We start from the raw sequence: 12,203 nt of genomic DNA, 5'->3' as shown, positions 1-12,203 counted from the left end.
CTGCCAGGACGTTCTTTTGTCGCGCATGGGCGTCATAGATCAATGTTCTGTCAGCTGAGTAGCAGCATCTTTGGCTGTCATAACACACGGAGCGTTGTGTCCAAACTGCTAATATTGCTACAACAATCTACAAATTCCAATGCGGTTGAAGTAGGGTGTTAGGATATGCCGATCCAAAACTGGTGAAGGAACTTTATCCCCGGCATGGCAGCAGAAATACAGCCTAAACCGCAGGCTCGAACGCCTGTACTGCTCAACAAAATCGAGGCATCACAAGATGTTGTAAATACTGCGGTAATTATTCCAAAGGAGGACGGTGTTATAAGCGTCTCAGAGGACAGGTAACTACAATGATCCTAACTGTACTTATTTTCGATACTGCTTATTAGACTATGAGATCATGTTTAGCTTCTGACTTCGATATTGCATATGTTTTCAGTTTATGTATGTGGTTAAATGTTATATGGCAATACTATACCTCCGTGTCGCGGGTGGCTTTTGCCTCATAACAGACCCATCGTTCATTGCTAGAGATAATATTGTTTTATGCAAAGATGTATGATAATTTTTCTGTTTCCATCGACTCTAAACTAACTACATATATGTCATGCAGACGGTGCATAATCACAGGCAGTGTTTTCCAAGTCAGCTGACATTAAATCCCGCTGGTGGTCATCTCAGTTAGTGCGCAGTACTATTTTAGTTCACATGCATATTCTGGTTATTCTTTCACACAGTTAACATTTACAGGACTGGTTTAATACAAGTTATCCTTTACTCATGTTGACTTTTTAAACCTCTAAGAAATTCAGCTTTTAGAATCAGTCAGGTTTAGAACTACCTAAGCTGTATCAGATGGCTCTTAAAAAACAGTCTGAGTATTAGGGTGTAGATTAAAAATAAACAAAAACAGTCAGCACTAAGCCTGTAGAGATATTCAAACCCCAATACCAATATAAAGGCACGTTCTGCTTTGCTGAGCTGTGTGGGTTTGTGAGTGTAGTATTCTGGGTTATTGGGATGAGCCTTCTCCCTTTACGCAGATTAATAGTCCCAACTCATACATAATCATAATGCCTTGTTTGACCTGCAGGACAATCCGGATATGGCTGAAGAGAGACAGTGGTCAGTACTGGCCCAGCGTCTTCCACACTATGCCAGGTAGATCATAATATCGCATGAGCTACTGTACTTATGAATGGAGTTAGTCCTTAGTCCAAAATGTGTATGTTGTTTGATAATTTTTCACTTTTGGCTTTCATTCTATTTTGAATTCTCTGCAAAGCTGAAGCTGTCAATACATTTATATGATTAGAAAACGTGTACCAGAGCATAGTTGGTTGGAAAATGTGTGGGGTGCCCAGAACCACAAGACCCAATGAGACCCCAGAGTAGCATGTCTGTGTGCTATGATTTTGGTTTGAAACATCTGAGCTTAGCAACTCCGTTGGCCTCTGTTTCTTTTCTCTGCATGTTGCGCAAGTCACTAAAATCTGTTCATGTATTTACAAGCCTAGTGAGTAACTTCCCCTCAAGCACACCCCTCCCCACTAACATTTCTGTTCCTTTATAGCTTCTTGCTCCTGTATGTCCTTTAACCCAGAGACTAGGAGGCTGTCTGTGGGAATGGAGAATGGAACTGTCTCTGTAAGTGACCCTTGTCTTAGATACAGTTATCATGTGTGGGCATGACCTCAGTTTATGCCAAGCATCCAGGGGTTTCTACCAGTCAATACTGAATCTCATACCAAAGCAAATATCCCATGGTAAAACTGATGTTGGGCTCATTTTGTTTTGACATTTAGTAAATATGGTCCTGGATGGAACAGCCTGTTCATAGGATTTAAGGGCCTCAGAAATGTTCCACATTCGTAAAGCAGACCTTACAAACAACCCTTTTAGCTGTGTGGGATGAACTGCCTGCTTCATTAAATTCTATACAGCTTGTTAATGTATTATACGTGCATACACAGTAGATATGTGTACAGTATTTTTTTTTTGTTGATTTGCGCAACCGTGTTCTTGATTTTGGCTTGGCTACGCAGATATGCCTCTTGGAGGAACTGGGGGCTTTCAATGTGAAATTAAAGGTGTTATATAAAATGTTGTCCTGACAGTTTATCCATATTAAATAAATATTCTGTTATGTATTGTGGAAGCCACTGAGTGACATACTTCCTGTGTTTCAGGAGTTCATCCTGTCAGAAGACTACAACAAGATGACCCCTGCACGGACCTATCAGGGTGAGACAGAGCGAGTGGGCACAGGCTCTATTTCCTGTGTGCCTGAATTGAGGAGTCGTGGCTGGAAAGGATGAAACTTGGCAAAAAATGTGTTTTTTCAATATTAATGCTTGGTTCTGTAGGTGGTTTTAGCTAACTGACATCTGGAAGCAAATTAAGATTGATCTTGCTGCCTACAGTAATGTTTCTAACATCTTGTTTGGTTTTGTCCATTTAAAAGGATCCAAAAAAATGACAAGCTTTCTTTATGTTTATAACATTTTATGGTCAGGTCTTATCAACGTAATTTGTTTATAATCATGATATTATTGTTTTTGTCTTTTCTGTATCAGCACACCAAGGCAAAGTGACTGTGGTGCTGTTTGTACTGGAGATGGAGTGGGTACTCAGTACAGGACAGGACAAGAACTTCACCTGGCACTGTTCTGAGAGTGGAACCCAGCTGGGGTTGTACCGCACCACAGCCTGGGTCTCTGGACTACAGTATCCTTCCCCTATTGTAAACCACATTTCCCCATTCTATTCAGTATTTACATTATTTTGCTTTACCACACATACATTGGCATGAAAAATATTTGCTGTTCTACATTTTTCACATTTGGTCAGATTTTGTTGTGGATAGTAGGAATATGTAAAGAGATTCTCAGGTGAGAATTATGTTTGGTTTACTAGGTAATCAAACATTCAATATTTTGGTGTGAAAAGGTTATCCAATGCTCTACAGATTATATACTGCCTATCAGTAACATTTTAACTGCCTACTAACCTCTACCCTAACCTTTACCTTTATCCTAATCCTAACCATAAACCTAATTCTAAACCTAAACACAACCCTAACCTTTGCAAACCGTTGCTTATCAACAAAGACTTTGTTCAGGGTTTGTTGATAGTATTACTGTCTGTAGAACATTTTCAGATGTAAATTGGGACTCTCGAAAAACCAAAGTTGTTGATGCCTATCAGTCTGGACAGGGTTACAAAATGATTTCTCAAGGAGCCACAGTCAGAACCATATTTTACAAATTGAGAAAGTTTGGGACAGGAGTGTATCTTTCGCGGGAGTGTCCGTCATTCCAAAATCTCTTAGAGAGCAAACTGTAAAGTCATACAGGTTTGGATGTAGAACTGAGAACATTTAGTGGCAAAAATATGCAAAAGTCACAAACATCTGACAGGGTGCAAATTCTTTAGACATATGACCAAAGAGGGAGCCAGTTTAGTGTGTGGGGTGCTTACAATAGCCTTCAGTCATGCTGTTGCCAAGGAAACAGTCTGGGAAGATTTCGATAATAGTACGATGAATGGTTTTGTTCCACTTTTCTGTGAACCAGTAACAACTAGCCCTGAGAGGTATTAGGACTGACTGCTGCTTTAAAACCAATGATAAACATGTTAAATTCAACAAGGAAAACATTGTAAAACTTAATCCGGGGGAAGAAATTTTAGCCTTTTCTGCCTATTTATGCTTTCTTACAAACTCTGAGTCACTGTTTTGAAATGATAGAACTACCTGGAATGTATACTTTCTTTAAGTACGGAATACCGTCCAGCTTTTTCCCCCTGCCAACCATGCTTCAGTGTTCACATAAGATGAGGTTTATATGGAACCCCTTCTCAGAAAGAGAAGTTAGATTGTCCTCAGTGTTAAACCAATTCCACAATTTTATCTCTCTGAGTATGACTGTTGTTGTTCTGACCACTTATATGTATCTAGGTCAGGTCACAGGGAATACTATGTGCCCAGGTACATTTTCAGTTCACTGACAGAACTCTTTGAGCTCATAAATGGTGATGATTTTGTATCTAATTTACGGATGCCATTGCATACTGAAATGGAATGTGGAATGTTTTGGTTGGAAATGCAGCGGTATAAGAAAGTCAGTCCTTCCCTGGCTAGTATTAATCCAATGCAGATCTGATACTGAAGGTTTTAAACTGGTAAAAATGTAAGAACACAATAAATGTGTGCACATGTGCTCAGATGCTAATGCTTCAACTGCCGGAGACATTCCTTGACCAAGTCTGTCCTAGGTTTGATGTGGAGACAAGGCACGCCTTTGTGGGTGACTTTTCTGGTCAGGTGACCATTCTGAAGCTGGAGCAGGACAGCTGTAGCCTGGTCACTACCTTCAAAGGACACACAGGTGCTAACTACTACTATGACACAGCAGGGCGGAGCCCACCACTCCTAACACCTAGTTCTTTGTCCTCCCCCAGCCTCAAAACACCACCTTTTTGGGACTACTCAGCTGGTATTATATAAATATTTGAAAGAAAACATACTGTATACCCAGGTTCGTAAACCTCATTGTGATTTCAGAAATGAAAATAAATATCTGAACATGGCTTTGAAACACAACTAATAAAGAGCATTTAAATCAGTAAATATTGACAAAGACAAAGTATTACATTATAAGAGCTTTTTGCTGAAGTGTATCTAGTCAATGCTACACTGCCAGTGATCTCAGGCTATGTCCTGGCTTGTGGGAATTATAAGAGCTATTATATAGGATGGGGCTAAACCAAGCTTTGGCCTAAAAACTCAGATAATCCAGGAATGATGATGAAAACAGGACTACACAATGTTCTTTACATGGAGCCCAAGTCAGGTCAATAGAGAGATCAGGGTTTTTGGCCATAGGCTTGAAATTTGTGGAAAGATAACCTTGATGATTTAGAGTTGGATTCTAGCAAGCGGGCAGCAAATCTGGTTCTGACCTTTTATCTTTGAACTGAAGGTAATTGTCAGACATCCAACATTTGATGTCAGCAAGACACTTGTGAAGTGTTGCTACGCTTGCTTGGTTGCAGGGTCTTATTGATTCAAAAAAGCCTCAGCATAGCACTGAAACGAAATATTGTGGTTTTAGATGATGTCACTTAGGCGAAACACGTACATAGAAAAAAGAATAAGGCTTCCTGAAGGATTAGGTACTCCTGAGTGAGAAGGGAGGATACTGAAACAGCCACTCGCTGAGAATAAACGTTCTCATAGATAGGACCCGACCCAGTCGAAGCAATGCTGGAGATTCCCAATCAATTCTTCATGCTCTCAACTAGAATTCCAAAATATGCCCCAAACTAGAGTAGAGCCTTCAACAGAGATCATTAGTAACTTTCTGTAAAGCCGTTTCCAAACTGTAATGCTAGGAGAAACCTATTGCTAAGGTGGAAACCAACTCGCATTCCTCCTCTAAGTTGTTCACACTTGTTATGAGCAGTGATGTTCTACGCCTAAGAAGACAATCCCCACAGCTATTTATAACCCCTGTTCTGATGGTGGCAGTTGTTTTGACAGTCACATCTACTTCCTGACACAGTACAGCTATTCTGGTCCTGTTTGTTATCAGTTGAGTTACACATGTTTACTGTTACAGTATACTGTGAAAAGCACTAGATTTGAATGTTCCAACATTTTCTCATACATTTGTGGGGTCCCATTTGTAGTTAAAACCCAATTTTCCCATTGTGGTTATTGGTTTCCCAGATGTGAAATTTTTCCTTTGGTGGTTAATTACATAAAAATAATGTATTTCAGTTTTGAGTAAGAAGAAAGTGTAGTCTTACGCTTCCTTAAAGTCAAACCCCACCCTATGCTTTTTTCAACCATGTTTATTATCTGCCTGGACACGCCTGTAAAGTTGCCAAAGCAAAGCATTAAACATAGAATAAGATGATGCTTCCCTCTTCCTGGACGATTTTGGCCAATAGTGCTATCAAGGCACTCGTCAGTGGTATAGTCACGGCTCGAAACATGGGCTCTACTGGTGCTATGAAACGTGCCTTAAACACTGCGCCAACTCAACTGAACAGTGTGCAACGTTCAGTTTAAACTGATGCAGATTTGTCCCGTCAAGTAAAGATACAGTGATGACATGAGGAACATTTGTCATCTCTCTGCTTCGGTCTGAAAATAATTTGTGTTCTGTGTTCTGCGGTCCATAGGCAATGTGACTGCGCTTTGTTGGGACCCGGTCCAGAGAGTGCTGTTCTCTGGCAGCTCGGATCACTCCATTATCATGTGGGACATAGGGGGACGCAAAGGCACCGCCATAGAACTCCAGGGACACAAGTAAGGCTCACGCGTACCACAACATAACCCTTAACTGGCCCGGCTTCACTATTACGCAGTCTTTTGTCTTCCCGACGCTTCTTGGAAAGCGTCGTGCCGTACCGTAGTCCTCCCGGGGTGTTTCTGTTCTCAGTCATTACCTGTAATCGCAGGCTGGCACACGTGCCGTACCGTATTCCTCCCGGGGTGTTTCTGTTCTCAGTCATTACCTGTAATCGCAGGCTGGCACACGTGCCGTACCGTAGTCCTCCCGGGGTGTTTCTGTTCTCAGTCATTATCTGTAATCGCAGGCTGGCACACGTGCCGTACCGTAGTCCTCCCGGGGTGTTTCTGTTCTCAGTCATTACCTGTAATCGCAGGCTGGCACACGTGCCGTACCGTAGTCCTCCCGGGGTGTTTCTGTTCTCAGTCATTACCTGTAATCGCAGGCTGGCACACGTGCCGTACCGTAGTCCTCCCGGGGTGTTTCTGTTCTCAGTCATTATCTGTAATCGCAGGCTGGCACACGTGCCTTACCGTAGTCCTCCCGGGGTGTTTCTGTTCTCAGTCATTACCTGTAATCGCAGGCTGGCACACGTGCCGTACCGTAGTCCTCCCGGGGTGTTTCTGTTCTCAGTCATTATCTGTAATCGCAGGCTGGCACACGTGCCGTACCGTAGTCCTCCCGGGGTGTTTCTGTTCTCAGTCATTACCTGTAATCGCAGGCTGGCACACGTGCCGTACCGTAGTCCTCCCGGGGTGTTTCTGTTCTCAGTCATTATCTGTAATCGCAGGCTGGCACACGTGCCGTACCGTAGTCCTCCCGGGGTGTTTCTGTTCTCAGTCATTACCTGTAATCGCAGGCTGGCACACGTGCCGTACCGTAGTCCTCCCGGGGTGTTTCTGTTCTCAGTCATTACCTGTAATCGCAGGCTGGCACACGTGCAGTCATGCAGTTGGAGACAGCGTCTGTGGCGGCTTAATGGAGAGCAGAGCACACAGGTGGATGGACTGTTTAAAATGGAACCGTGCCACTGGCAAGCATGTCAGCAGTACACAAACAATCCTGTGGTGTGTGTTTCCCCTGTAGCGAGAAGGTCCAGGGCCTGTGCTACGCGCCACACACGCGCCAGCTGATCTCCTGCAGCGCCGACGGGGCCATTGTCGTCTGGAACATGGACGTGACCAGACAAGAGGTAAGGGATTGATGGACCGGTATAGACGAAGGGATGGAGCAAGACAAGGGAGTGAGACAGACCTCAAGGCGGTGAGACAGATGGAGGGGGTGCGCGAGGGGGACCTGAAACAGGCAGCGGCATTTAAACCTCACCGATAAATGCACAGACAGAGGGAGAGAAAGTGTGACCAACGGAATAGTATTCTGTTAACTCGGGAGGTATTGGCACTCTTTGTGAAACTGGGCAAATGTGAATGTAAAAAATAAACAACACACACACAAGCCGTATTCTGGGCTCAAATATAATTTAATTTAATTTCAACACCATCATTTTTCTAACACAAAACATTTAAAAGGAGAACTGATTTTATTTGTGAAACATAGGTTTCAAAATTATTTCTACCCTTACAATCAATATTTTACGAACCTTCCGTGGAGTGGATGACAGCCCTGAGCCTCTTCCTGTAAAGTCTGGCAAGGTTGGCATACACTTTTGGAAGAGCTCTCGGACCATTCCTCCATGCAGCACATTTCAAGGTCCTTGATAGGTTTTGGTTTGACTTATGGACTGCCCTCTTCAATTCTGACCATGGGTTTTCAGTTGGATTCAAGTTTGGTGACTTGGGCTCCACAATTTGGATAAAATATTAAATTCCAAATATTTTGTCCTAAGATTGCAATTGTGATATTTTTAACACTTGTGTGTAAAAAGCATAGATAATCTTACTGCTAGAATAAGACCATAGGAATAATAGCCTACATCATGTCCTAACTGATTAACAGAAAACTGTTTAAACACTTGTTACCAGCTTGAAGGTACAGCCTGTCTTGAAAACATTGCCATATATAATCATTTGATTTGCATCTTTGCCAGTATGTGTAGGGAAACGTTCTCAACCACTGAGTGATATTTTCCCACTTATCATGTTTGTTTGCATGCACCGACATTAAAGATAAAAGTCTTGATAACCACGTGGTTGTGAATGTGAGAAAATATCTCTGTGCCACTTGACAAATTAAAGCAGATATCTTTGCTAGCAGCTGCACTGCCTGAGTTCACATTGGTTTGTTCAAATCCTTTTTAGAGGGTTTTTCAGTGTAAACAGCCATGCAACATAAAGACTCAGTGTCAATAAATCTTTCATCGGTCCACTTTCCAGTTGCCATGGCGCAGTCTGCGGCTGCCACTTTATACGTGTAGTCCAGATATGAATGTAAACCACAAAAATACTTACACCACCAAAAGAATGCCACTGGCTTACCTTAACATTGATGGACCACCCGCATGAAAAACTATGACCGTCGGTGAGCGTGACACGCAACTCATTCACATAGGTTTTGGAGCTGAAAACTGCAGAGGTTGGTGACTTGGATATTGCACATTTCAATATCAAAATGTTGATCCTAATTCAATCAAACGTGCAGCCCTACCCATGACTGAGGTGGCCATTGTGAAACATCAATCTTGTGGTTCCACAACCTAGAAAACACGTGAGTTGGGTTCAGTGAGAGATTTGTTCATGCAACCCTTGCAAAGGGGTCATTGACCTGGAGGTGAAGTCTAACAGTTGACGTTTGAGACTTGATAACACCAAGATTCCTTTAGACAGTGCAGTTCTGAACATGTGACCCTTGGATTTTTCTTTGTCTACCTCACCATCTTCCTCACCGTGTCTAGGACAATATGCACATGCATCCTCTTCTTGGCCAATATGCAAGTGTTCTAGACTTTCTGTTCATTGTCCTGACTGTGCTGAGTGGTATTTTCACAGTATTAAAAAAAAACTTTACATGATCTGTGTAGGTCAACAACAGTCTATATCCTTCCCATGATGATGGATGACAAAGAAATGTTACATGCGTGCAACCTCATATTTATACCCCAGAAAAACTGGAACAGATGAAAGGCATCAGTGTTTGGTTTTAATTTAAAAATTCTTAAGGGGTGCCAATACTTTTCAGATCTATCTTTTTCAGAAGAAACATACTACTCCATAAAAGGTTTTGTGTTTAGGAAATTATTGTTGACCATAAAAGCATACAGATCTTATGTTTAAGCCCAAAAGATGACTCACTGTGTTTGAGTGGGTGCACAATACTGGAAATCACTGTATGAATTTGCATGTACTGAGTGCAAATCAGTGTTCAATGCCAAAGTGTAGACAAGCAAGATACTAGATAACTTAGGTTATCAAAGGATTAAAAATAGGAAAACACAAGCTGATCCTAGACCAGTATTTACTTGTTTTCTCAAGCTCTCTGTGTGTGTTTGCTCTCAGACCCCAGAGTGGCTGGACAGTGACTCGTGTCAGAAGTGTGAGCAGCCATTCTTTTGGAACTTCAAACAGATGTGGGACAGTAAGAAAATCGGCCTCCGACAGGTACAGTGGGGTTCTGTACGTCGCTGTCTCTGGGATGTAGTACACTTGTTGTTCACAAGAGGTCAGGAGAACATCTCAGTTAATGATTTTCCGATGTTAGCTCTGCTTCGGCCTCAGACTTCAGGGTTCACATGAGTGAATGCTAGTCTAATACACACACATTGGTCTACTCTTCCAGTAGAGGAGGCCCAACCCAAGCCTCAGTCTCTCCTAACTCCTCTTCCCCAGCACCACTGCAGGAAGTGTGGGCAAGCTGTGTGTGGAAAGTGCTCGGCCAAGCGCTCCACTATCCCACTCATGGGCTTTGAGTTTGAGGTGCGTGTGTGCGACAGCTGCCACGCGTCCATCACAGACGAGGAGTGAGTTAACTGATTGCTGCCCACCAATTAACACTGTCTGCGTCCTCTTCATCTTCTCCTCATCTATTCCTATATGTTTGTTACCGTGGCGATGACTGTTCCTGCCTCCCTCCTGTCTTCCAGCCGGGCACCCATGGCAACATTTCATGACAGCAAGCACAGCATAGTGTACATGCATTACGAGCCGACCACAGGCTGGCTACTGACCTCTGGGACCGACAAGGTTGTCAAGGTGAGACAGCAGCTACAGGACACGCTGTTTGTGTGCGTCTGTCTGGATCGTGTCTTTCTGGTTATCTCACTAATTCAGGTTAAAAAATATGGGAATCCCAAGTTGCATTGGATAAATCATTTAGGCAAATCGAATCACGGTGTAAATAATTGGGTACCAAATGAACCAATCAAAAGAGGGATCTTTAGGAAAGAGTTTGGTCAGTTTCTCCATTGATAAATGGAGAAACTGACCAAGAAATCTGGTCGGTGTGATGTAACCTATACAAGTGAAATCAAAACACCATGCACCATCAGTATGTGCCAGGCACCCCTCAAACCTCACTCAGCTGGTTGAGTTCTGTAAGGACCGGGCAAAAATCCCCAAAATGATGTCAGACTGATTAGTGGCTATAGGAGACATTTACTCCAAGTTATCCTACCTAATGGAGTTGGCCACAAACTATTGAATGATGTTCAATGCATGTTCACCCATTTTTGGACAAATATAATGTTAGTTTTATTTGTAAAATACTTTTGTTAAATAAATATATTTTTTGTTTGTATACTTTATTTGGGAATGTCTTTATGAATTAGGTTTTGATAAGGATTTAATGAGTTATGACCATCCCTGTATGGTTGACATATTTTCAAGCAGCACTTTACATGTTTTCTTTAACGTGTTTCTATGAGCCCTAGCAGTAATGTTTTTAAACCATGTTTCATACCTAATAGATCCTTTCTATGTAAACACTTGATATCCACTGTACTCTAAGAGAGCAAAAGAGGGTCCATTCTCAATTTGGTGCGTGTGTATGGGTACGTGTGTGTGCGTATGCATGTGTGTGTGTGTGTGTGTGTGTGTATGTGTGTGTGTGCCAACAGCTCTGGGACATGAGTCCAGTGGTATCGTGAGGGTCACTGGGGCCAGGGAGCAAAATAGAGCTCCATCTGCCTGTCAGATGAGAGCATACAGTCTCGGGGCCGTCGTCCTGAGAGGATGAGGATGTATCTGCGGGGATGACGATGTATCCAAAAGAACAACCACCACAACAACAGCCACCTTGAACCTTGAACAGGGTGTGTGTGTGTGCGCGTGTGTGCGCGTGTGTGCGCGTGTGTGCGCGTGTGTGTGTGTGTGTGCGTGTGTGTGGGTGTGTGTGTGTGGGTGTGTGTGTGTGGGGGTGTGGGTGGGGGTGTGTGCGCGTGTGTGTGTGTGCGTGTGTGTGGGTGTGTGTGTGTGGGGGTGTGGGTGGGGGTGTGTGTGGGTGTGTGAAATATGAAACTGCAGTTTATTTGTATATGAATCCCCATTACCTCCAGTATGTGAACTCTGGCAATCATTTTTTGAACATCAATGAAAATGTTATTTTGCATCTAATTCTGTATGTTTTATTTGATCCTTTATTATATGTTTTTAACTATGGCTCTGCAGCAATGGAACTTACCCTACTGAACAACAAACACAGCAAGTTGTGGCAAATATGAACCTTATATTTAAGTACCTTATAGAGTAAGCAGAAAGCATGAAAACGCTGGTTTATAACCCAGTAGTTGTACAACAAATATAGTCATTCATAGGTATGTAACCTTTAGTATGTAGCAAGATTGAAAACCTATTATGATCATGAAACTTGAGAACACCCAACATTCACATTAAGTTTCAGCCTGCTGATTTGAATAGGCATTTTGCTTTGGCTCTGTCACCAACCACGAAAGCCAGATATGTTGAATTAAGTCCCTGATCTGATCTGTTAGCTCAGTTGGTCTGGTTGGTGCCT

General features: G+C 42.6%; 1 protein-coding gene across 2 annotated transcripts; it reads left to right on the top strand.

Moving 5' to 3' along the window:
* The first annotated feature begins 28 nt into the window (after nt 1-28).
* Nucleotides 29-11,571, top strand: wdfy2 (WD repeat and FYVE domain containing 2). Of its 2 annotated transcripts, none has more exons than XR_004576900.1 (12): nt 29-341; nt 1,094-1,161; nt 1,574-1,647; nt 2,190-2,244; nt 2,577-2,727; nt 4,276-4,388; nt 6,190-6,316; nt 7,386-7,491; nt 9,752-9,853; nt 10,082-10,168; nt 10,336-10,444; nt 11,308-11,571. XR_004576900.1 is itself a non-coding variant. In XM_010880032.4 (12 exons), the coding sequence occupies exons 1-12, from the start codon at nt 205-207 to the stop codon at nt 11,335-11,337; spliced, it is 1,203 nt and encodes a 400-aa protein (XP_010878334.1). In that variant the 5' UTR covers nt 29-204; the 3' UTR covers nt 11,338-11,571. The 2 variants fall into 2 exon arrangements, 1 of the variants encoding a protein (XP_010878334.1); XM_010880032.4 differs by having other exon boundaries at nt 10,082-10,212.
* Nucleotides 11,572-12,203: the final 632 nt, after the last annotated feature.

Source organism: Esox lucius, chromosome 16 (assembly GCF_011004845.1).
Source record: "Esox lucius isolate fEsoLuc1 chromosome 16, fEsoLuc1.pri, whole genome shotgun sequence".
NCBI lineage: Eukaryota > Metazoa > Chordata > Actinopteri > Esociformes > Esocidae > Esox > Esox lucius.
This window is presented reverse-complemented; position numbering and strand designations above follow the sequence as displayed.

Excerpts from the sequence above, each read along its gene's own strand:
- wdfy2 (XM_010880032.4), top strand. The coding sequence starts at position 205 with ATGGCAGCAGAAATACAGCCTAAACCGCAGGCTCGAACGCCTGTACTG. Across the intron at positions 2,245-2,576 it reads CCCTGCACGGACCTATCAGG|CACACCAAGGCAAAGTGACT; the intron begins GTGAGACAGAGC and ends TTTCTGTATCAG. Across the intron at positions 6,317-7,385 it reads ATAGAACTCCAGGGACACAA|CGAGAAGGTCCAGGGCCTGT; the intron begins GTAAGGCTCACG and ends TTTCCCCTGTAG.